The 27,451-nt window shown below is 34.0% G+C and overlaps 1 protein-coding gene across 4 annotated transcripts in view; it reads right to left on the bottom strand.

The window, feature by feature from the left end:
* Window positions 1–518: 518 nt before the first annotated feature.
* The window catches only part of Prkacb (protein kinase, cAMP-dependent, catalytic, beta), a 109,835-nt gene continuing 82,902 nt past the window's right edge, over window positions 519–27,451 (bottom strand). For 2 of the 4 annotated variants that reach the window (XM_013018311.1, XM_013018312.1), the window contains exons 5-10: window positions 26,887–26,969; window positions 24,974–25,100; window positions 23,229–23,324; window positions 20,032–20,154; window positions 7,549–7,713; window positions 2,155–2,618 (exon numbers count right to left, since the gene is read on the bottom strand). In XM_013018311.1, the coding sequence (XP_012873765.1) occupies window positions 2,493–2,618; window positions 7,549–7,713; window positions 20,032–20,154; window positions 23,229–23,324; window positions 24,974–25,100; window positions 26,887–26,969 (720 nt within the window). In that variant the 3' untranslated portion in view covers window positions 2,155–2,492. Of the gene's footprint in view, window positions 2,619–7,548; window positions 7,714–16,787; window positions 16,923–20,031; window positions 20,155–23,228; window positions 23,325–24,973; window positions 25,101–26,886; window positions 26,970–27,451 lie in introns of those variants that run through there. The other 2 variants (XM_013018310.1, XM_013018313.1) reach the window with 2 other exon arrangements.

The raw sequence follows: 27,451 nt of genomic DNA, 5'->3' as shown, positions 1-27,451 counted from the left end.
TTCATAACATGTCGAAGTTAGAAAGGACCCTGGCAATATCTAATCCAACTCTTGAATTATGCAGTCTTGACTGTCAGTCTAGGGCTTTTCCCCATACAATACCATCTCTTAAATATTTGCTGTGCCAAAACTAATTTATTCTGTTTCCTTTATTTAAATTTGAGGTTAAATACTGTTGTGTGTGTGTGTTTTTTTGCCACTAATTTCTTATCCAAGTTTTTATCTTGTTCTTGGCTACACTGTGGCTGAAAATGAGAATTTGATATGCTTCTACAATCTAATTTAGTGTACTTGATTAGTCAGAAATAGATTCCTTTGACATAGATGACAGTTTGCTGATGTTCTTAAAATAGAGAGTAAAATGGAATGGCTGAATAGCCCTCAAAACCAAGGTATGCCTAAGGGTGATCTACCTGGGTAGTGTTGATAGTTGGGCATTAGTAATTTCATAGAAAAAAATAATTTTAGAATTCATAGAAACCTTTTCAATTCCCGAAAACTGAATTGTAATAATCAAATTGTCATCCCCATGATTTATTGAAATAATTTTATAGTAATATACAATAAAGCTACCATAGAATTTGTAGCATACATAGAGCATACAAGGATCAGCACATTCTTGGGTTGAAATGAAATACAAAAAATTAAGTTTCTTTATACAAATGTTATTTTAAATTTATTAACATGATGACATGTCTTTGTTACATGAAACTTGCTATAGCGGAGTGTTTCAAATTTTTCTTGCACATTTTAAATATAGGAGGACCAACTGAAATCACTATTAGCCTTTATATGACATTACCATGCAGAAACATTTGACAACCAAAAGACATACAGACTGGAGGAAAGAATAGACAATGATTTCAAGGTGTTATAAAGGGTGGTACAGATGAACAGACAGTGTCAGCGACCTACCTGCACCAATAAGGAAGCAAATAGAATGATTATATACAGTAGGGTCGATTTGACCAGAAACAATTCATCTTGTTTGTATGTAAATTGATCAAAAAATGAATGCAGCTTATTTTAAAGTATTTTGGTGTGTTGCTAAAAGATAGGTCACTGAGACACAGAGATAAAATCAGCTGGGAAAAATTAAAAGCCAAGAAAAAAATAGTAAAAAAAATTTAGTTAAGCATGGAGTCCCAACAAACACTGAACTAAATGTGCAAAAGTGCTTGAAATTTCCGCATGACAGCAACATTGTTAAATCAGTTGGCAAAAATGTATAAAAAAGTAAACTCAAATACTAAAATTGTATCTGCATGATCATACATTCTGTTTACCTAGAGAAAAGAGATTAGAAATTAGGACATACCTAAAAATATCACACCTCAAAATTAAAATACAAATGTGGCAGTTTTATAAACCTTCTCCCCTGTCCTCACTGCTGAGGCGGGGGATAAAAGAAGAAGTTGCAACAGTGCTCCTGATTTAGGCTTATAAATATAATACACCAGAATAACAAGCAGATAGCAACTTCCTTTGTTTATAACTGTTACAAAACAACACAAACAAAATAAACCTCACTTAAATAAGAGTACCTCTATATTGATTGCAAGAACAAGCCATTTGTTTGACTTAGCAAAGTATTTATCAAACCAATGTCTCTTGTAGTTTGCTTCTTTTCCTTTAAAAAATTTACAATGAGTACTATTTGAGAAACTTTAAAATCTATCACTCTTATCCATCATGTTCTATGAAAATACTGGCTAAAACCCCATGAGAAAGTTAAGGTTCAGAAACCTTCACTGTACCTCTCTCCTACCCACAAACATGCTGCTAGCAAGGGAGACAGGCTAGGTGGGGATCCACACCACTCATTGTTCCCAACCAGTGAGACTTTGCTATATGGTCCTGCAATTACTCAAGGGGATGAGGAGTTAAGAAGCCAAACCTTTGGATCTAGAGAATTCTACATTTCTGGGAATAGCAATTTTAACTTGGTCAGATAGAGAATTCCAAAGCAAGTTATTGTCTTAAGTTGAGTAAATTTCCTTGGTGATAAAACATTCTATCTTTGAAAATTATTTAAGAGTTTTGGCAAAACTGAGTCTGAGCGACTCAGTGAAAAATAATTATTAGGTTTATCTTCAAGCCATTGGATAACACAAATATTCCCCCAAACTACTGAAAGCATTTATCCTTCCTTTCAAATATCACAGAGCCATAACACTGCTCATCTAAAACACAACAAAATAAAATGTTCAGAGAAAGAAATGAGGAGAAAGAAATGATGGAGGAGTGGGGAGAAAGACAACTGAAAAAATAGGAAAGTGGTCTGCCTGTGTGGTGGCACAGGCAATGCTCACGGAGAGGTGCCTGGTTACACAGGTGGATGCAGAGTGCACACGGATGATGGCATAAAGACCTCACTCGGTTGCTGGAATGAAGGAACTAGGTAACTGCTTCAACAAGGACGCTCGCAGCTCCACCTGATACCTCAACAGAGTGCAAAGGCTGACTGTGAGCTCTGATGGCGTCTTGTTCCTCTAAAATTCACAAAATTCTTTTGCACATTTTTCTGTAATAGAGACACGAATATCTTCTTCTTCATAGTCGTCAAAGTTGCTGGTATCTCCAGAGCCTCTGAACTTTGGTATGAATGGAGCTTCAACCTGTAATTGACACAGAGAGAAAGTCAAACTTGCTTCCAAATACTAAGAAAGAGAAATGCCCACTGTGACTACATGGTGGCATCTTTAAGTGCCATTAAATCCATAGATATGATACTACTAGAAGAAGAAATACACAGTAGATTTGCAAATAATCTAATATTTTCATTCAGGAACTGCAGCAAGTCAATGAAATATATTAGAAATTTCTAGGATAATTAATGTTTACAGATCTAGTTTATTCCATTCATCTATCTATCCATCATCTATCTTGTGCCAGTACTGGGGTTTGAACTCAGGGCCTGGGCACTGTCCCTCAGCTCTTCAGCTCAAGGCTAGCACTCTACCACTTGAGCCACAGCACCACTTCGGGCTTTTTCTGCTTATGTGTCATTGAGGAATTGAACCCAGGGCCTCATACATGCAAGGCAAGCACTTTACCACTGAGCCACCTTCCCAGACCCTGTCATTTAGCTTTTTAATTCAAGACTGGTGTTCTTCCATTTGAACCACAGCCTCATTTCTGTTTTTTTTTTTTTTTGGGTCCGGTCATGGGGCCTGAACTCTGGGCCTGGGCGTTGTCCCTCAGCTCTTCAGCTCAAGGCTAGTGCTCTACCACTTGAGCCACAGCACCACTTCCAGCTTTTTTCTTTTTGCTTATGTGGTGCTGAGGAATCGAACCCAGGGGCTCATGCATGCAAGGCAAGCACTCTACCACTGAGCCATCTTCCCAGCCCTCATTTCTGTTTTTTTTTGGTGGTTAACTGGAGATAAAGGTCTCATACATTTTACCGCCTGGGTTGGCTTTGAACTTCAACCCTCAGATCTCAGCTTCTTGAGTAGCTAGCATTAGAGGAATGTGTCACTGCCACCTGGCTTTATTAATTCTTTATTAATTATTAATATTCTTTATTAATTATTATTATGGTGCTGTTGTTACTGTAGTACAAAGGTGTAACAATTCCCTGTCAGATTATGAGTACAATGCTTCTTGGTTAAATGGCTAGCCATTCCTTCATTCTCCCTTATTTCCCCCTTTCAGGCCCTCCCCTCAAGCTATGCTATAGCTCGTTTTTTACATAAAGTTAATTGAATAAAATGCCTACATTCAAAACTATTCTTAAAATGGGTACAACTGAACTGCTACTGCTCATTTAGAATTTATATATATTTCCCAGTAGGTTTTGCTTATTCTAGGTAGTAAACTGTTAACCTACCAAGAAATAAAATAATTTTTAAAGTTGCAACTGTATGAGAGAGGGTAATTTAAAACTTTACTGAATGTCAGAAAACATTCAAGGAAATGCAGAAGCATAATATGCTCATTATGGTAAATTCTCAAGACTCAGGCTTTTTCCTAATGTTCAACTTAACTATAACCCTGATTAAAATTCCCCTAAGCAATATAAATCATTGGCAAGTCTAATATTCTAAAAAAGGAAAAATTACATGGGGTAAGGATGATTTTCTAGAAACTATAATGTACTATTATTTATATTTATAAATATTTAATATCTATTAATACTTATATTTATGAAATTGCCTGTACAGTAATGGGAATAATGCAGGGAAAAGACAAAAGAACTAACTCATGTAATATTAAAGCACATTAAAAATTACATAAAATGCCATAATATAAAACAACCAACTAAAAGTATTAAAAATAAAGTCTAGAAACAGATCAAAGTATATAACAATTTAGTATCAGTAAGAGACCAAATAAGAATTATTCACTAAGTTCTGAGGGATAATTGCTAATGATCACTAAAAAAAAAGAAAAAACAAGATAGTTTTTGAAAAAACTCAAACAGATATACCTAGGGTAGAGTAAATTCTTTTAATATGGTTAGGTAACATGGCAGTAAGTCACCTGAATGGAACATCATAGGAAGTAGAAATTGTGCTATATGGGCCTGAAACAGGAAGGAAAGGGGTGTGGAGGAGAGTAACAAGGTTTTCAGCGATTAATGTAGTGATGGAAAGCAGAGGATAATGAATGGAAAGATGTATACTAATGCCTACTACAGTACAGGTCCTATCTGCATGGGAGAACAGTAATGACTCAAAAGTTAAGATACTTAATAAATTAGCTCAGTACATGAAACACAACCAGACACGAAAATTGAGCCTGAACCAATTATCTAATCTTTCTGAACAAAGTATTCTTCCTTTGGCACTCTCTATTTTGATCTAAACTTTAAGGATACAACTGACTTTATAAAGCTTAAATGGTTTGAGATCACACTACAATGGTTTGTTGATCTGAGACTTAGAACACGTCCCCAAATTAATGTACTCTCTTTGCTGCCTTTTGACAGCCTTCCTCCTTCATAAATACTCAAAGCATCAACGTTTAATAGATGATAAATAAAATGTAGGAAACAATGAGTTGGTCTGTGGTTTGCAGATTCATTTGAAGAATAATATTAGGAGGACTTTGAAAGGCAATATGAGCTTGGTGTTGTTTGTCCCTAGGTCAACTGTTATAAGGTAGCTGTCCATTTATGTCAAAATTAACCCATCTGAACTGATTTCCTTATCAGCACAATGGAGAAAATGGTAACCCCTAGTTCATGGGACTGTGCAAATGTCTAGAATGAGATGTTACACTAAGGTCTTAAAATTTAGAAAAAATATAAACACATGGAATGCCTTTTTATGAACTTTAATGACTGTTTTAAGTGATGATATAACTTCTATCCATAACAGACAAGATGAGTTAATATAATAATGGCTGTATCATGACCTTAATAATTTCTGGATCCTTCCTTCATGTTGTTTAGTCTTGTTATATTTTCTGTATCCTACATTTTAAAAACTCTTTTGTTTCTTTGCTTTCATAGGCTTTCCAAATATAAATTAATTTTACTAATAAAAATTACATGTTTTTGGAAGTGGCGCGGTGGCTCAAGTGGTAGAGAGCTAGCCCTGAGCTGAAGAGCTGAGGGACAGCATTCAGGCCCAGAGTTCAAGCCCCGTCACAAAAATAAATAAATAAATAAATAAATAAAAAATAAAAAAATTACATGTTTTCCTTGAAGGAAAATTCACCCTTATGGCTATACAGCATTATGAGGTATTACAAACCTCTAAAACATTAGGAGTTTAGATTTTATTTAAAAAATAGAAAAATAATTTAAATAGATTCAATATAAAAATACTTCAATCAAGTTATTTTTACCTTGGCATTTATGAAGCAAAAGGTAAGATAAAGGTAATTCAGCACAACAAAATGTTTTCCTGTTTCTCAGTTTATTAACAGGTTGAGATAACTATACTTAGCATACTACTTACTACAGCTTTTATAGTGCTAGCTTGGTCAATAAGAAAGAAGGTAGTCTCTCTTAAATACGCTACTGTTCAGTGAGGGGTTCTCCTTGTTTTATTAAGATGGTGTAATAATGCGACTTGTTTTATATTTACATTCAAGCTTTCAAGCTGCATGTCTTTTTTTTTTTTTTTTGTCGGTCGTGGGGCTTGAACTCTGGGCCTGGGCGCTGTCCCTCAGCTCTTCAGCTCAAGGCGAGCGCTCTACCACTTGAGCTACAGCGCCACTTCCAAAGCTGCATGAATTTCTAACATGTAAGAATCCTTGTATCAAGAAAGCAGACAAAGAAAATCTAAAAATCTCAGGTGCAAAGTTACTTCATCTGTATTCCCTTTACAGGGAATTTAGATGACCATCTGATTGATTTCCCCATCTCTGAAACTAGCAGCTTCATGTGGGGAAGAAGGAAGCCAGCTTTCGTTCATTGTAGCATTCTCAGCACAATTCTGACTACCTAGCAAAGACAGGCATTTCCCAGATATTTGAAGAAATACAAGGTAAATAATTACTAAAAGATAAAATGTAATAGTTTCAGATAATTAGGTGTGACTTCTCACAAAGCATTACATTTTCCATTTCTATTACTTATATTCAAATTGACTTACAAATGGATAAAGGAAAAGTTGTAGCTGAACAAAGACAAATAAATGTGCAACAAACTTAGCGAACATGGTGGCTCTCGCCAAGATGATAGAAATATAAAAATGTCCCAATGAAACATTGTTCCCTGATGAAATAAATGACATTGATCAAGATGTCTTGTACTCATAAACTGACATGTTGAATTGAATCCCTTTTGTATAATTACCTAAAGAGAATTTAAAAAACACTTCCTCTTCTTAGTGAAGTATCATAAAATGATAGTATCTAGAATATGAAGAAAGAATATGCCTCCAAGAAAATATTCCAGTAGAGATGCTATTTAAGTTAATTCTGAAAGGATTAATGAGAACACAGCAGATACACAAACTGGAAAACTCATTCACTGAAAGCAAAAGAAAAAAATTCTACTAGGCATGATGTGGGAAAAAGCAGTCTTTGGGATACACTAGATTAAAAAAAAAAACCTGCCTTATTAAATGGCAATTCCTTTGTAGAACTAAAGATAACAAAAACTATGTAGTCAAAGGCTCTAAGAAAAAAAACAATTAGAACCCTGATAAATGCCCACAGAGTGGTCAAAATAAAGGCTAAAAAATGTCTCCAGAAGTCAAATTAAAGTAATTAAAAGTTGTAGCTGGATTTAATTGGTGGGTGCCAATTCTGGGTCAGAGACTGTATTTGTTTATGTATTTTTTTGTAATGTGGCTTTATAACCATTTTAAAATGCAAACCCTCCTGATACTATGAGTGGTATGGGGCATGGTTAAGAAAAACTTAACAGGGGAACTTTTCAAAGAACACAGGCCTTCTCCTTTACCTGAGAGAAAATTATTATTATTATTATTTTGTTGTTGTTGTGGGTTGTAAGGTACTTCGAATCTTGCAAAGGATTAGTTTAAGAGGTAAAATAATTTAAACCATGTGCTGTCTATCTTTAGTACATACAATTTTAATCCCAACTTTTAAAAAGCTTTTAAGTTAAAATAAAAAGGACAGACTCACCTTTCTCTGGTAAATAGCAATCCAATCTGTTGTGGCAAACCACTTGTGAGTTTTTATATCACTCACACCATTCTTTAGATTTCCAAATCGCTTGGTCAAATCTACCTGGAGCAGGTTCCTGAGAAGGTCCTTGAGATCCGAACTGAAGTGGGATGGGAATCGGACCTGTGCAAATACAGCATTCATGAAGCACACTAAGGCTCACTACATTTGTTAAAGTGAAAAGATCATTCATCAAGCCAAAATACTTAGTGCTGATCTTCTCTATGCATTAAAGTGCCTACTGCAGTCTTAAAGAATGAGGATTAGTTGAATGAATAAACTCAAACTGATCCCAGGCCCTTGTTTTAGTCATGAACTCCCCTTAAGAACAGACCCATCCCTAAAAACTAAATCTAAATGTACATGTAAAGAACTTTCCCAACAGGACTAGATGTATCCATCTCCAAAGGAGATCCCCTGATTCAGTAACACTATACAACTTGAACTATACATCTTGTATGTGAGGATGGGAGGGAAAAACAGGGTAGAAAGCAAAGGGGTGATGGCCAAAAAGAAATATGCTCATTGCCTTGTGCTGGTGGTTCACACCTGTAATCCTAGCTACTCAGGAGGCTAAGATCTGAGGATCACAGTTCAAAGCCAGCCTGGACAGGAAAGTCTGTGAGATTCTTATTCCAATAAACTACCAAAAATCGGAAAGTAGAGATGTGGCTCAAGTGGAAGAGTGGTAGCCTAGAGCAAAAAAAGCTCAGAGACAGTGCTCTGAGTTCAAGCCCAAAGAGTTATATGCATATAATATATAATATATAGTATACATAATTATATAATATACATAATATGCCATTATGGTATATATTGCACACATGTGTATATAATATATATAACATAATGTATTTGTATATGTACATGTATACATATAATTCTATATGAATATATACATACATAATTCTTATATAATTCTCATATATAGTTCTTAAATGTATAATATATAATTCTTTATTTCAAATTGCAAATAAAATGATGAACTCAAGTTAGGCTGAATGATGAATATGTATGTGTGGGTGGATATGTCTTTTTTATTTTCAGAACAGTGATTCTCAAATAGGAAGTGGTGGTAGTTTGTGATGGCTGAAATCCGAGTCACAAGAACCTTTTCAAGATATACACATTTTCACAGTGCTCCATCACACCCTCCTCTGAGAGGGGGCATACATTCTCACAATGGCCCATGTTAATGGTATTTCTCATACCTTATATTGGAAGGGAAATAGTGAGTCATTGTGAGAATATTTTCATGGTTGTTTTAAAATGTAATATGAAATGTCATAAAGAGTCTCTAAAGAGCCATGTTGACTCACTAAACTGCAATAAGAAAAAACCAGGAAATATCTAAACAGAATTATATAAGACCTTTATTTATAGTACACTAACTTGGAGATACTAACAATTTATATGCTATTAAGAATTAATAACTTTTCCTTCAAAACTATATCTAGAAGAGTATTGTTTTTTATCATTATCAGTTATACCTATTATAGAATATGAACTCATAGACTATGAAGCACATATCACTAAACCTTCATATAAGGAAGGAACCTAAACTCCAGTGAGGCTACCAACTCTGAGGAATTGTTGGAAAATAACTGAATCTTCCTGACTTCTATATTTATGAGCTTTCTGGGAGGCTGTGTTAGAATAATGTTCGAGTAGGTAGTTGTAAAGGACCAGATATAGGAAGGAAAAACAGTTTCACTCCATTAAACCATTAATTTGAGAGCTAATGTTATTAGAAACTAGAATCACTTAACATGAAAAACGTGTTTGTTTAACACAAAAATTGTGCTTATGCAGGACAACAAACATTTCCTACAGTGCTTCTCTTGGTCTGTTTTCCCCAATTATATTTCCTGTTTAGGATTTTTTTCCCCCTGATCTTCAGTAGCCATGTTTCTGAATTTCCTAATGATCTATTGAGACTAAATCTGTTTCTCTAGGGAAGTGTAAATCTATAGAATAAACTGGCAATAAAGGGTATATACCAAAATTCTGTGATGTTTAAAATCTACAGAAGCCCTAGTGAATCAGTACTAATGAGGAAGGACACAGAAGACAGAGTCTACTTCATGAAGGCCGAAACACATCTGATTTATGATCTCTGCAGCATGCTCATGGTCTTGTACATAAGTTGGGCTTAACAAATAGTTAATGAATACATGAATACAAATTCAGTTTGAATCCTACCATGACCTAGGCAATGATGTTCTTGGGATATTCATAAATAAAGAACATGAAGATCCCAGCTTTCTCAGTGTTTTCTTTCTACTGAGAAAGAGAAAATGGGGAATCAATGTAAAGTTTTGTTTTTGGTGCTGGGGATTGAACCTAGGGCCCCAAGCATGTTAAGCATGTGCTACGCCACTCAGCTAACACTCCAACTCCCCAAGTATAAAGCTTTAAAAGGAGTAACAGGAGACTCATGATTGTGGTAGCAGTGGAGGTTATAAACAGTGGCTGAATTCTATACATATCCTAAAAGTTGAGGCAAAACAGTTCTTCTGTGAATCAGATATGGGTGAGGACGCCAGTATTTTTTGACCTGATCAGTTAAAAGGATGGAATTGCTACCACTTGAGGTTGACTAAGGGTGAATGTAATAGTTTTTTTTTAAGTTTCCAAAATTTTATTTCCTTAACATTGAAAGTTCACATTCTCTTGAGAGAAGTTGTTAAGTTATAGCCACAAAATGGGCAGCATCTCAAAGCTTGCTTTCCTTCTTTTTTTTTTTTTTTTTGCTATGTACAAAACTGCAAACATAGTTATTTGGGCCATCCTTTACCTCTAGCACAAAGTAAGCTTATTTTGTGTGTGAGAAGTTTCCTATGTCCATGTATCTAATGACCCAGCTCTGTGTGAATTTTATACCTTCTTCCCAGTTTTCAATGTATAATGTTAAAATCCTAGGGTCATATTTAAGAGTAAAAGAATTAGAAGCTTATTAATAGTGCAAAACCAGTATGTCTTAGTCTGACAACAGTTAAAAACTAAATTAAGGGCAAATAAGTATGTTAAGTTTTAGAAAGTCTGTATATTTAACATACGTATTAGACATCCTAGAAAAGATAGTAAGTAGAAAATTGAAAACAGAAGTTAGGTATGAATTGCAAAAAATCAATTTGAAAATTGTGAGCTGTCATTTAAAGATGAGGCTGGATGAGACTACTAATAGAAAAAGTAGATCAGCCAATGAGATTGACAAGGAAATGGAAGTAATGCAGGAAAAAAACCAGGACTGTGAACTGAAGCCAAGTAAAAGGATAATGAAGGAACCAGTGAACTATTTCTTGCTTTGTGAAGGAGTTAAATAAAATGAATTTGAATATCTTTGCACCTCAAAAATGATTATCAAGCTCTTTCTTTTATGGCTTTTCTCCCAACCCCTCCCTCATGAGTCTTTATCCTCTCTTTTCTTTCTATCTCAGGAGACATGCCTATGTTGCTAAGCTGACCTCAAACAGCAGGTTCAAGAGATCCACCTACCTTAGCTTCTCAAGTAGCCAGGATTACAGTGGCTAGGCTTCTTTAGAAGAAAGAATTCCTGGCTTTCAGTCTCAACTTTAATTACATACATGATCTGCGATCTAAGAAAAGCCCTTATACCTTTCAGAGTCTCAGTTTACTCAACTCTAAAATGATGTTAGTATGTTCTGTCCAGCAGGTAGGAAAACAAATTAGGTTAATGGCTATGAAACTGGTTTGTATTATCATACCTATTGTCTTGCTGGTACTAATTCAAATTATTTTTATTTTTTTCAACCTTCCCATGAGATTATTGTAATGATCCAAAACAGAATTTTTGAACTGAGGAAGATACTTGGATGACAGCAAGGCTGTAATCTATGTTTATATTTATTTCCAAAATACTCAGAGACAGTCTGCATTAGAAGTGTCACTTGGAATATATAGGAAGCTTCACTTTTCTAGTTGGATCATTTCCAACCTGTTAATTTACTGAATAAATTATTTTAATTTTTTCTTAAGGTCTTAAGTTTGATAGAGGAAAGGAGAAAATGGATAATGGATAACTATAATGTTATTTTGTAAGGACTACATTGTGAATACAGCTGTTATCTTAAAATACTTTGTCAGATTGCATTATGTAATATGCAACTTACTCAGAAATAAGCAAACCAAACAGAATATTTCTCCTGCTTTTTGAATCAATTACAAGGTCTTATACGTTTCAGTTTTATGCCATTTTATTATTTATAAATTTAAAAGAAAGTTACATCCAAAAAAATCAAACCAATTCATGCTGTTATGGTATCCATGACTTAAACTCATTAACTAGTTTTACTGACTTTTTTCTTTTAGAAATGCAGTAAGACCAAATCAAATATTTTTACACTGAGTTTAATTATAGAAATTATAAAGTCAATCTTTGTCGGATAGAAGACAAAACTCTTGCTGCTGTTCTATAATTATTGATGGGGAAAAAGATTGTGTAACTATTATAATTATCTTTCATGCATTTAGGACAAATTATGCTAGGCTTAAATAGTTAAGGGTTTATACAAGCAATAATCGATTAACTTATTTTTATTTATACTTTGTGCTGTTACTGGCACTTAAATACTGGGTTTTTTTTTTTTTTTTTTGTTGGTCGTGGGGGCTGAACTGTGGGGCTGGGGCTGTTCCTTAGCTCTTCAGCTCAAGGCTAGTGCTCTACCACTTGAGCCATAGCCCCACTTCTGGCTTTTTTCTGCTTATGTGGTGCTGAGGAATCGAACCCAGGGCCTCATGCATGCAAGGCAAGCACTCTACCACTGAGCCACCTTCCCAGCTCCCTAAAAAAGTTCTTTTTTTTTTTTCTATTTTGCTGTTTTTTTATTGTACTTATAATGTCCTATGTGATTTTTTAAATTTTATTTGTGAAGATACTGTACAGAGGGGTTACAATTACATGGGCAGGATAATGCGTACATTTCTTACCAAGCATTGCAGCCTCCTCCTTTTGTTTACCCTTCACATCCCTTCCCAGTCTCCCCCCTCCCCCCCAACCTAAAAAAGTTCTTAAAGATCTGTAATAATAACAAACGGTCTATATAGCAAATTAGTAAAAAAAAAAATGCTGGTATTGAAACTTGAACTCAGGACTTGGGTGCTATGCCTGAGCTCTTTTGCTCAAAGCTAGAGCTCAATAACATGCTACAGCTCCATTTCTGTTTTTTTTTAAACAGTTAATTTTACTGTCAAGGTGATGTATAGAGGGGTTACAGTTACATAGGTAAGGTAGTGAGTACCCTTCTTGTCAAACACTGTTACCTCCTCCCTTATTTTTCTCCATTTCTGGCTTTTGTGGTCAGTTGGAGATATAAGTCTCTCAGACAATCTTTTTTACCCAGGTTGGCTTCGAACTGTGATCCTCAGATCTCAGCCTCCAGAGAAGCTAGAATTACAGGCATTACTGGCACCCGGCACAACACTACACACAGTGCCAAGCTCCACTCTGCCTTACCCAACTCAAGGCAACTTCAACCAGCCTATATTATATAAATAAAAATAAGGAGCTGGGACATTAAAATATTTACAAATATTGGTATCATAAATAGTATCGGTAATCTCTTACTCTGCAGAAACAGTAGTAGATAGAACAAACCTAAATGGTTGCAGAGTGCTAGTATAACCCAGCTTCAGTTCCTCCCTCCACAAAATGAGTCATACTGCAATCATTTGCCCATCAGACCACCAAAATGGGCTATCTCAAAGCAGATCTTAATAAAAATTTTAAATGGCCACAACCAGGTGCTTTAAAAAAGGCTCTAGGCCTTTTTAAAAGCAATTTTATTTTGTTGTAAAGGTGCTGTACAGAGGGGTTACAGTTACATAAGTAGGTAATTTCTTGTCAAACATTTCTTGTCAAACATCATTACCCACACCTTGGTTTTTCTCCCACTTTCCCAAGCCCCACTACCCCTCCCCCCCAAAGTTGTAAAGTTCATTTCCAACACAGTGTCTTGTGAGTATCACTTCTGCATTGGATCACCCTTTGTCTTTAATTCACCATTTTGTTATTCCTCTTTCCTTCCCCAAATCAGATAAATGTTATATGAGATGAAAGGTACCAGAATCAAAAATAGTTACTACTGGTGATAAACCAAAGGGAAAAAGAAAAAAAGAAAGAACTCCATACAGTACATTAAAAAACAACACCATCAACAACAATAACAATAAGAAACCTCTTATTTCCATATCTTGGAGTTCATTTTGATTAGCTTCATTTTATATGGTCGTATGAACACAGCTATTGAGACTCTAGGTTTTATGAAAGTAGTAGAATGGTGTATATGTATGTGTGTGTGTGTGTATACACACACTTTTTCATGAAAATGACCTCTCAAATTTCCTAAAAAATGCATTAACAATGGCATCTTATAAAAAGTATGTCTAAAGTAGTCTCTATAAATGTGAATGACTTTAGGAAACACAATGCACAGAAGAGTTAAAATATGAGGATGAAGGCCTAGTTTCTTTATTGCTTTGTACGTCCCTCCCCCATGATATAACCCCTGTTTTCACTGTATTTGATGTTGGTATAATTTGTGGAGGGGAAGGGAAAAAAAAACAAATTGTTTAAATAGGGATACAGGTGGACCCATTGCAACAATGAGATGTACGAGTCCTTAGGTCGAAAGACGAACTTTACAACTTTGGCGGGAGAAAGGGGGATGGGAAAGGATGGGAAGGGGAAACAAAGAAGGAGGCAACAATGCTTGATAAGAAATGTACTCATTACCTTGCCCATGTAATTGTAACCCCTCTGTACAGTATTTTCACACACACACACACACACACACACACACACACACACAAAGACACTGTGAAGAAGAAGAAAAAAATACTAAACTTAATCTTAGGCAAAAGGCCAAGAAGCGACAAGAAATGTACTCACTACCTTACATATGTAACTGGAACCCCTCTGTACATCACCTTGACAGTGAAATTTTAAAAAGGACCATATAAAATGATGCTTATCAAAATAAACTCCAAGAAATGGGAAAAAAAGAACTGCTTACAAGTTTGTACATATCTGGAAAACGGAATGGTATTAGTTCCTTACACTGCATGAAACTTCCTTTAAAGAGAGCATGATTCACTGAGCCCTGGGTTGTTAGGACAAACAGTGTGCTCACTCTGGGAGTCTGGAATTTTAGTGTGTTGGGTAGAGGGTGCATAAAAATACTGGATCCTGCATGTCTAATGACTTTCACTGGTATGCAACATTTCACAAGTGTTTTATAATTGGTTGCTAGAAGAATTCAGTACACCCATTGGGGAGGGCTACTGAAAGTTTGCACTTTGACTACTCTACTTGTTTTTTCGCTGTGCTGATTTTGGTTTGTATCCTTTGGCTGTAATAAATCTTAGCTGTGACTACCAGTTGTATGCTAGTCCTGTAAATCCTGCCCGTGAAGCTCCAGTCTTGAAGATGGACTTGGGACTCTTCACCCAGAAGGGAATGGCCATTTCACTGCTAAACTATTACCCTTCATGTAAATGCTGATTTCCCTGAAGAAAAAAATCAGCCAACTCTTGATCATTCAATATACACTTAACATTGATGTCCCTATACTTTTTGCAGTGTCTTCTTGTAAAATTTTAGTGTTCACTGAAAGTAGAGTAATAATTATATTATATATGGTGAAACTAAGAATTTTTTGAATTGTGTACAGCAAAGACTCTGAAACTATGGTATCCACATTACCTGATTACTTTATTGCAAGTATCATTTTTGAACATAATATTAACTTTTATATTCCCAGCTAGATAAGAGTTGCTGTGGAAACCATAACTGCTTCTTGTCATAGAATATATGGTATCAAAGCATGAAATTTAAAGACTATGTACAGAAATTCAGAATATGCACTGCTTAGGAGGAGAAAAGTTAGTGTAGGATTATAAATTTTTCCTGTCAACTATGCATTTTTAAACCTAAGCCTTAATATTGCATGAATAATTTGACATTTAAATACCACCTCCTCTGTTTTTCTAAAGGCAAAATATGTGGAGGAGAGAATCTAACAAGCTGATTGATCATCTTTCTGTGCATTTAAAAATAAAGCTCAAGTTAAAATATTGTAATAATCACAATACCTAGCAATGTAATGTTAAAATGTATATATTTTAGTGAGTCAATGAATGACTTAATAATGTTTAACTCTGATAAGTAATAGATACCATTATTTTTATTTATTTATTTATTTTTTGGGTCTGGTCACGGGGCCTGAACTCTGGGCCTGGGCACTATCCCTCAGCTCTTCAGCTCAAGGCTAGCACTCTACCATTTGAGCCACAGCGCCGCTTCCGGTTTTTCTTTTTGCTTATGTGGTGCTGAGGAATCGAACCCAGGGCCTCTGGCATGCAAGGCAAGCACTTTACCACTGAGCCACCTTCCCAGCCCCAGATACCATTATTTTTTATATCATGGTTTCAGAATGAAAAATATAATTGACATAAAGTACTACTGTTTTTAAAAATCAGAAAAAATAATTCTAATTGAAGCATATATTCATAGAGATTATGTAATTAGAACCATTAAGATTTCAAACATGTGATCCAGAAATGTTAAATCAAAATCAGATTTTAATGGCTTGAATAGTTAAAGAAAATTAAAAACTAGTTAGTTTTCAATTTGGCTTTTGATTACTAACTTGGGAGATACTAGTTTTGTGATGTGGATAGGGAAACATTTCAGGTTGGATCTGAGTGCAAAAGCAGGCAGTTTTATTGGGAATGTGAATATGATCAATATGTCACATCACACAGATATGGAAGTGTTCTTATGGAACAAAGGATGGAGGGATGAAAATTGCTGTACTCAACACAGACAAAAAAATCTGGCACTGTTAGGAACAAGAGTATTCCAAATAACCTGTCTTATTTCTAAATAAACCAAGAGAAAAATAATCATTCCATAATATGATAGACTATTATTATTTTCCCAAAATCAAGTTTAAACTGTTATGATTTTAGGCTATAAATTACTGGATTCAAAATATTAAAATTTGGTATTAAATGAAAACATTCAAAAACATAAATTTTCTTCACTTAGAATCATTGTCAAAATGAAGCTATTCATAATATTGATGAAGCCATTCATTTAAACTAAAGCATTTTTCCTAAGTAAATGTAAATTTAGTTATGATAGCATCTTTGTTAGAAAACTAGATTTTTAGTTTTCTCATATTTCTTTATATGACTTTCAGCTTTTAGTCTCACTTGAAATGTAAACATTCATTTCTAAAATTCTTAAAAAATAAATCACTGCCTTGTTTAACTTTTCTCAAAGTCTTATTTTGTTCATATTAAAAGTTCTTTTACTATAACTTTCATATTCTGTGAAAAAGTGAAAAAGATGAGAAATTTAAAATCCAGAGATTTACAAATGTAACAGGGATACTTAATTATTTAAAAGAAATGATGCATTGTCTTTCTGTGTTGCATTTTTCAGTGTAAACCTTTCAAAACCTTTCAATACCTGTAAGAGGTATTTACTTTTAACTTGTGACATAATTGAGGTATAAGGTCTTTAAGTAGTGACCTAATTTGTGAATTCTGACCTAACATCAGACTGTACAGAACATGAAGCACAATACAAGAAAAAGTCCGTGATACTTATAGACTACATAACAAGCTATGGAACTTTGTTGAGCTATTGCTACTAAGTCAGTGGTTAGACAACATTCTATAACTAACTGTCTTTTCCTCTTTCTTAGCTATACAACTTCCATGATTTAACTTGGCATGATGGCAGAATGATGTCTTTATATAATCCACACAGTGTAACTGGTGAATATTTAACACTATACATTTTAAATTCATGGATACTGAGATCAACTGTACATTAAATGAAGAACTTGAATTTGGCTGAGATAAAAAGTAGAGATTGAGGGTGGTGGTGGTGGGGGAGATGGGAAGGGATGGGAAGGGGAAACAAAGGAGGAGGCAACAATGCTTGATAAGAAATGTACTCATTCCCTCCCCCACAGTATATCCCCTGCTTTCACTGTATTTCATGTCGGTATAATTTGTGGAGGGGAAGGGGAAAAACAAATCGTTTAAATAGGGATACAGGTGGACCCATTGATTGCAACAATGAGATGTACAAGTCGTTATGTTGAAAATGAACTTTACAACTTTGGTGGGGGGAAAGGGGGCAGGAGGATTGGGTGTGGGGGGGGAGGATGGGAATGGATGGGAAGGGGAAACAAAGGAGGAGGCTACAATGCTTGATAAGAAATGTACTCATTATCTTGCCCATGTAATTATAACCCCTCTGTACAGTATTTTCACAAAAAAAAATACGACAAAAAAAGAAATGTACTAATTACCTTGCCCATCTAGGCCCCTCTGTATGGTATTTTCACACTAAAAAACATATATATTAAAAAAGTAGAGATGTGACTAGACTTATTTGTGACTCAAAAGGTCATAAAACATGAAAAGTCTATATCACATCTCAGGCTAGTGTGATATCTAAATTGATGTTCTACTTCACAGTCATATTCTAAATGAGACTATGTGGTCTAAAAAAAAAAGAGGATGAGACTCGCAGATAGTGAGACCTGCTAAAATCGTTACAGGAAGAGGGGGCGAGAGTGATGAAGGGGCCAGTCTAATCAAGAGACAGTGTAAGTAAGTATGGAATCCCTTGGACAGCTAGGATATGCTAACAAAAATGTTTGGAGAATAAAAAAGTGACAAGGTTAAAAGGTATAACATATACAAGAAAAGAAAAATGTCCTTTCCTATATACTTTTACATCAGTGCTTAAGCCTCCTCTGAGAGTGTATCAAAGGCTACATGGTAGGAAGAATCAGGCTCATTTCTTGAAATCAACTGTGGTACTTTCCAAAAATATCTCAAGTGCACATAAAGTCAACGGTGACTGACTACAAACAAAATTAGAAATTATAAATGGAAAAGAAAGGAAGTTCATGCAGAAACTTAAACAAAACACTGTGACACGACAGATGAATGGATCCAAAAATTGTGGTATCTATACACAATGGAATATTATGCAGCCATTAGAAATGACAAAATAATGGCATTTGCAGGGAAATGGATGGAGCTAGAAGGAATCATGTTGAGCGAGGTAAGCCAAGAGCGAAGAGACAAACGGTACATGGTCTCCCTGATAAGTGGATGATAAATCCAAAATGTTAGGTGATACGATAAAACTAACAGGACTTAAGAAACAAAGAACTCCTGCTCATCTGGTTGAACCACTACTAAATATCCCCATGCTGCTGATCACATGTATGGTGTATAACATGTGAACACTGTTATATATTACAGACTGTGATAGAAGAATGAACTTGTGACTTAGAAATTATGTAATCACTTAATCACAATCAAAAAAAAAAAAAAGAACTTCGGGGAAGGGAGGGAGGGAAGGGATGGTAGGGAGAAAACAATGGAGGGGCTAACAATGTTCAAGAGGAAGTGTACTCATTACCTCACTCATGTAACTGTAACCCTCTGTATAGTATCTTTACAATAAAACAAAAAACAAAAAAACACTGTGACATAGAATAATGTTTCAAATTACTTATTACATGGCATAAAGCATCTCAGCAAAAGCTGTTGATTAATGAGAGTTAGGGGTAGAGATGGGAAAACAATAATGTTATTTTGACTAAAATACATGTATTTCTGAAGTACATATATTAATATACACTTAAAAAAAACTTGAATAACAGGTAAGTAAAACAGGCTCTGTTTGAGGTAGGCAGATTCAACAGGAGTAGGGAGGGCAAATAGTGAAGGTAAATGAAGATGAACATGATTGAAATATTTTGTCTAAATAAAAATAGAGCAATGAAGTCTGTTCTAATTGTTTTAGAAGGGAGAATGACACGGGTTAATTTGATGGCATACAATATACATGGGTGGAAATGTCACAATGAAATCCTTCTTGGTCCAACTACTGATGAAAAGTCAATAGCCATTATAATCAAAATCAGCCCAAACAATTCTACAGAATCAGTTCTATGAATTCCTATGGTAAAAAGACTTATCTATTTCATGTTTACTTCTATTTTGTGGTATATGACATAATTAAAACCAGAGGTCCCTACTGAAAGAGAAAGGGCACAAAAATAGCCTCTAAAACTTTTCAAGTACATGTCTACAAAACTGCTAATCTTTATTTACTTAATAGAATATTGAGAATTGTGACAATGACACCTTGCTTTGTAAAGAATATGAGTACTAAACACAAAAGTAACCTATACTTTGCTAGCTTGTTGGTACACCTGCTCTTTTTTTTTAAACACTGAATATATCCATTTTTCCCCTAATGTAGGATTAACAGTCAGATAATATTATGTGGTTTCAATCCAAAAGCCCTAAAATTCATATGCAGAAATAAGGAACAGGAAAAGATACACAAGTGAGTAAGTGGTAAATAGCATTACTTACCTTCCCAGAAACAATCTTTTCGTAAATCTGAATTGGTTGGTCTGCAAAGAATGGGGGGTAGCCAGCTGCCATTTCATAGATTAGCACTCCTAACGCCCACCAGTCCACTGCTTTATTGTAGCCCTGAGACAAACCAATCATAGAGTCAATCAGTACTTAAATTACTAGAGGAAAAAGACGCTATTGGTAATTTCAAAATGATCTGGAAACTGCTAACAAGCTATAAAGAACAGGATTTTAAAAAGGAGAAAAACAGATCAGGTCAGATTTAGATTACATGAAAGGGAGAATTCTATCTTTCTTTCTTTCTTTTTTTATTTTTTTTTTTGGGCACGGTCATGGGGCCTGAACTCTGGGCCTGGGCGCTGTCCCTCAGCTCTTCAGCTCAAGGCTAGCGCTCTACCACTTGAGCCACAGCGCCACTTCCGGCTTTCTTTTTGCTTATGTGGTGCTGAGGAATCGAACCCAGGGCCTCATGCATGCAAGGCAAGCGCTCTACCACTGAGCCACCTTCCCAGCCCACTAAAGGGAGAATTCTAGATATTGAAATTGGGTATTGGAAAGAATTACTAATTTCTCTTCCTAAAATCATGAAGAATATTATTGACAATGAAATTTCTTCTACTTTATTGTGATAATTGTTGCTCAACAACAGAAAGGGACATAAACCAATTTGTCTTTTAAGGCTTATTATAGGCCCATCATCTTAAGATCAGGTTTCTAAGAGCAAATCTAGAAAGGTTTAATGTTTTGAAACAAAATAGTAGTACTGGAATAGTAAATAACAAAATTGACTTTAAAATATTATGCACTCTTGGAAATAGGACTGTGAATATAGCACGGATAATCACATGTACATCACAGCATCTTGAAAAATATAAAGTATACTTTTGCTCTATACTGTTCTATTCAACTCTAAAATATATTCAGGAAAGAAAATGAACTCAGGGTTTTGAGAGGTGTATAACAAATGGAAAGGAATAGCATATACAAAGTGAATAATGAAAAGAATATACTTGATGTTAACATCAAGCTTACTAGAATTCACACACAGAAGTATTTATAAGCTCATAAATAATAACATTTATATATTTCAACAAAGTTTGCTATCAACTATGATCTGTATCAATTAGCCCCAAAATTATGGGAAAAGTAGAACTAGCAATTATCTGATCATGGAAAGAAAGAAGCTTAGTTCTTCCCAGATCTTCTATTCTGTCTTTGAACAGGCTCTCGGATCAGTATCACTAGTCCTCACATTCTACCTTTTTGTCAGAATATTAGCTTTACAAATGACTTAGTTTTCCAAGATATTAACAAAAATACAATAACATAACGTAGAAATTTCCTTTTTATCTTTTTTCTTAATTTTGTATTTTATTAAAGGAAGAAATACTATCATAGAACTTTACGAATAGAATTAGGCATTGATTTTGCTTAACTCTTTCATTTCTGTTATAAATTCTATGCTAATGTTTATAGTAAATATGTCAGATAAAAGTAAATATCATAGGTATAGAGAACTTAAAGAATCAATAAGCCATAAATAATATGCAAAGAATATAGACAATTTATACACATACGAAGAAATACTAAATGGCTACTAAGCATTAAAAATATAATAATAATATGAATATAAGAACAATGACATCATTTATTTCCCATTAAGCTAGTAAATATTTTTTCTTTTTTTTTTTAAGCCTGAGATTGGGACTCAAACTCAGTACCTGAAGCTTTACTCATTGGCTAGAGCTCTACCCACTGAATCATGCGTCCAACCCCTAGTAAATATTTTTAAAATGATAATGATCTGTGCTGGAAAGGAGGTAGTAAAATAGATACTATCTTACACTACTGGTAAGAATTAAAATGGTACTATCTTTTTGGAGAACAGCTTGGCAATATACATGAAGAGCCTTAAAAATGTTCATGCTCTTAACCTAGTAACTGCACTTGGGGAATCTATCCTAAGGAAATAATGCAAAATACAGAAAAAAAATTAAGCACAGAGATGTTTTATTGCAGTGATTTCTAACATAAAAAGAAAAATAAAACTAAGTCAAATTCCCAATCATAAAAACAACCACCAAAAAACCCCAAAAGATAATCTAAAATAATCAATAACAGATGAATAATTGTTATATGGCATGTTTGTATACAAGGATTAGCACCACAAAACTAAAAAGGATGCATTATTGATATTATGTATACAAAAAAAGCCAGACACAAAACTATAGATGCAGTAAGATTTCAACTAGGATAACAGGCATAGAAAAAAATATGCCCAAATGCTACTTTGTGTGGTGAAATTTTTCTGCATCTTCAAAATTTATACAATGAACATCTATTTTCACAATACATAAAGTATTGTGTTTTGGTGCTTATTTTTTTGTGGGTACATTATTTGTTAAATGCATTTAAAGAAATGTGTTAACAGAAATGATAGATTATAAAGCACTACAAAGACTACATATGATTTAAATTACGAGAAATATTAAGAGGAAAGCTAATAGGAATTTTTTTTATAGTCTCACACTTTTGTAGCCAAATTTGAATTTGTTTATGACCTATCAGGCATTTCTTATATCTTCTTATTTCCTTGCTTCTTTATGCTCAATTTCTGCTAACTTCCTCTTTCTAGCTTGAGTTTCTTTAGCCTTCTATATTAAGGGCTGGCAAGGAAAGGAAAAGAGAAAAACATTCTTTTAAATATAGTTATAGTTTCTCCTACATTTTGTCATTCAGAAATAGAATTTCTTTCAATAACACTGAATCTATTCATTATATTTAACATAGAATTAAAATAATTTTCATATATTCCTTTTAAGTGATAAATTTGAAAAAGGAAGAACTGACAATTGATCCATAGCATGTCTAGATCTTCCTCTTAAAGAGATAGGCAGAATAAGCCTTCTCCACCACCAGTTACTGGGAATAATTATGAAAATTATGATTTTGGTTTCAAGGCATGGAACTAGAGTTAAATTTATTCACTTAAATTCTCTAAGATCCAGAGTTAAAACTGACAGAAGATAGGGGACTACTAGTAGAATATAGATAATTATTTAGACGTAATGAACAAATATGCTTAAAATTACAATTTAGATCAAATAAAATACATACTATTTAGAAAAATAAACTTTTTTTAACCAAAGTCTCATAGTGTTATTTCCCATATATGAATATTAGGAATATACCTTGCTGAGGATTATTTCTGGAGCCAAATATTCTGGAGTGCCACATAATGTCCAAGTTCTACCTTTAACTCTTTTGGCAAACCCAAAGTCTGTAACCTATAAAAGAAAAAAATTTGTGAAAATTTATTACTTTACAATAAATATGACTGCTGTACCTCAATGGAAAATTAACAATTCAGGATTCAAGTGAAAGTCATGAAAAAGTGGGAAAAATTAAGTCAGTATAACTGAGACTAATTCATGAAGACAACTATTTAACAAACAAAGGATAAAACAATCCAAACTGCAAATTCCCTCTCTATCTCAAAAGAGACAAAGAAAAAAAATAGAAAAAAAATTAAGCTTCAGTCATTATCATAAGATCTTAGGCCCAACTAACAAAAAAAGTAAAATAATAGCTTGATAAAAATCCAACACACTGAATTCCTAAAGTCTGACCTGCCTTCTGCCATTAACTCCTATTAATGAAAACAATAATAAGAGAAGTATGATAAACAGGTGATAAGGCATATTCTTACTCTAGTAATAATCCTATATTGGTCTTATATTGGTAGTCACAAGTCCTTTGGCAATTGTACAGCAGTGATAAAGAACATTGGCCGTTAGACGGGCGCTGGTGGCTCATGCCTGTGATCTTACCTACTAGGAGGCTACGATCAGAGGATAGTGGTTCAAAGCTAGCTTGGGCAGGAAATTCCATGAGACTCTCATCTCCAATAAACCACCAAAAAACCAGAAGTGGCCCTGTGGTTCAAGTGGTAGAGTGCTCGCCTCCTCCCAAAAAAAAGAACATAGGCTCTGGAACCAGATTGCCTGGGTTCAAATTCTGATTCTACCATATACTGTTTGGATGACATTGCTATGTATTACTTTTATTATCCTTAAAATGACAATAGAGTATTACCACTTTAAAGGATTATCAGCAAAGACATAATACAGGTTCAACATCCCTGTTCAAAATGCTTGGGACCGGAAATGATTGATATTTTGGATTTCTCTAGACCTTGGAGTATTTTTGCATACACAATGAAATATTTGTACTGGTTTCCAAGTCTAAACACAAAATAAATTTATGTTTTATATAAACTGTATAATGACAACTTGAGGGTAATTTCATAAAATATTTTTAGCATACCTGCATTTTAACTGTACTTATTACATAAAGTCACATGCTCATGGGATTTTTCTATTTATGTCAGATGTTTCATATTTTGAAGTTTTGATATTCAAATTAGGCAATGCTCAATCTGTACACATAGGACACTTGGAATATGCCTGGTACTAATGAGTACTCAGAAATATAGCTAAGGGCTGGGAAGGTGCTCAGTGGTAGAGTGCTTGCCTTGCATGCATGAGGCCCTGGGTTCAATTCCTCAGTACCACCTAAGCAGAAAAAACCAGCACTGTAGCTCAAGTTGTAGAGCACTAACCTTGACCTAAAGAGTTGAGGGAGAGTGCCCAGGCCCATAGTTCAGGCCCCATGACCGACAAAAACAAAAAGGGAAAGAAATATAGCTAATATTCCTTATGTAGGAGTCTAGGCTCAGTTTACAACTACACAGTATAACACATATAATCAGGTTCTACCCTTGATGTGATTGTTGAAGCAGAACTTTAAGCTCAGTTTTAGATATTACAAAGAACTGTTTCCTTTACAGAAGGAATTTAGTATGGATAGCTGGAGTTAAATGCATTGCTTAGTATTTTTATCATGTACACTGTAATATTATGTGATCAAGTCATACCTGGATATAACCTTGATGGTCAATTAAAAGATTTTCAGGCTTCAGATCTCTGTAGATGAGGTCTAATGAATGGAGGTACTCAAATGTTAGCACTATCTGAGCTGCATAGAACCGTGCATGGGGTTCACTGGAAAGAAACAAAGTATTTATTTATTTTTGTAAAATGAGTAACAATTACTAAGTAGACTATAAACAAAAGTTAATATGGGGTGGAGCTATTTTGGGAAATAAAAGCATTTTTGCTTTCAAATGTTTTGCACAGAATTTTTTTTAGTTTTCAAATGTTTAGTAAATTTCTAAATTGTCTTCAAAGAATACTTTAATACATTCTGAGGATATATTTTCTTCTATATACCTGTAAATGTTAGATTACATTCTTATGTTGAAGAAAAACCTATCCTTAAAATCATCTTGCTGTAAATCACTAGTGCTCATATTAGATAGCAATATCCAGACAGGTAATCTGATCTTGAAAATGATTTTTTTAATGTGTTAACTAGAATATCTACCAGACATACTGCTACAGTTAGTAGGCTCCATCTACTCTACTGATAAATTTCAAGAGCTTTTGCTTAAGGATTTACATTATATAGACACCTTTTAATTGCATGAATCTGAAGATTAATAGTACCCATTTTTCATGTCACAATTTGCATTATTTCAAAAGTGTGAACCCACTGTCTAATTTGAATTATAGATAATTTTCTAGAATATTCACTAAGTTCTGCTAATACCTGTCAGATTGTAATGATTTCAGATTTCTTTCTTTAACCTGAACTATTAATAGATCTATAGCAAAAAAAACAGAAATTTCAAAAAAATTTATATATATATATATATATGTATGTATATACATATATATGCTGTTCTTTTTGATTGTCACTGTATTTTCCAGGTCTTAGACTGATTCATATCAGGATCTCGTAAATATTTATGAATGAGATTATGAAAAGAAAAATACTTTTCAACCTCCTCATCTCAACAATGAAACAACTTATATCCTTTGTCAAGGTACAAGGAGGAAAACTGCAAATAGAGACTGGAAAACATCTCCAGTTATTACAACGTGCCACTTTAAACTTGGAAGCATGGGTATAAGAAGCTCCTTTCTATTTTCTATAGGTATCAGTAAATCAGATTACTCACCATCAGATACTAATTAGCTACCCATTGATGTTTGATTGAAGAAATAGAGCATATAGATTTTAATCTAATTGTTGAAAGAGTAAAATGCTCTAAAGTCAATTTGGTATTGGGTATTTCTACTTAACACTGAAGAGAATGCAGGAAGATAATTTAGAACAGTGTGGTTTGAAGTTCAGATGTCTTCTAAGTAGATACTGGACATGATTCTACTGATTCTGATTAAATCCAAGCTAAACAACTGTTCAATTTCTTATTGCCTCAAAGTTTCTAAGGTGGTATAAGTAGTATTTAGAGTACATATATCAAATGTGTAAAAGTTTAGAAAAGACAGTGTAAAGAAGGAATTGTTTCAGTCCACTTGTTTCTTTATAGGGCAAAGTCAATATGATACCATTATTATTTCAAAAAATATATTTTTCATCTTGCCCTTACAAATCTGTTATAAAGTATATATACTGTACATACTATTATTTCTTCAATGCTTTAATTAATTTAACTAATGCTTTAATTTTTGAATTTTCTAGAAACTTTAAAAATAATATCACAACTACCAGTGGAAGAATTTTTAAGTTGGTTTTACAGTACTTTCATTTGAATTTTAAAACACATACATTCTGTAGCCTCTTATAAATGTTTTTACCTAATACTTCTTGTAGCCAAAATCGTGGTTAATTAACCACTTTTATCATTGGAATTCAATTATAATTTGAGTTTAAAACCAATACTAAAACTAATGAAGACTTAAGGAAGGGAAAAGTATTGGTTACCTGAACCTTCCAATTCTTCTTAGATGTGAAAACATTTCACCTCCAGGAACATATTCCATAACCATGTATAAATTAGAATTATCCTATGGAACAAAAGAAAATAAGTCAAAATTATTAAATCTAGGCAAAGTATTTCAAACTCGTATCATGTGAGAATATGACACTTAACCTCCTCCTTACATGATATTCTTATTACAAATTACGTTAGGGCTTGTGCTGTTCTTGTTTTTCCAAGAACACTTAATTCCTGAACAATGAAAACGTACAATGCTAAAGAATACACAAATAAATTGTAAAGCCAAAAAATAGCAGAAAAAAGCTTCCTTATTTGAAGCCCTTTTATAATTTGTTCTTGCCTTACTGCTGTGGGTAGGAATTCCACTACTATATGGAACAGGAACAAAGAGCGTAAACACTCTCACGTTAGAGGAAATGGCTTTAGTGTTTCACTATATATATAGTATGATGCTGTCTGTGGGTTTGTCATACAGCCTTTATTATGTTAAAGTATATTCCTTCTATTCCCAGCTTCTCCAGAACTTTTATCGTAAAATACTGTATAATT

Source organism: Dipodomys ordii, unplaced genomic scaffold, assembly GCF_000151885.1.
Source record: "Dipodomys ordii isolate 6190 unplaced genomic scaffold, Dord_2.0 Scaffold39, whole genome shotgun sequence".
Lineage (NCBI taxonomy): Eukaryota > Metazoa > Chordata > Mammalia > Rodentia > Heteromyidae > Dipodomys > Dipodomys ordii.
This window is presented reverse-complemented; position numbering and strand designations above follow the sequence as displayed.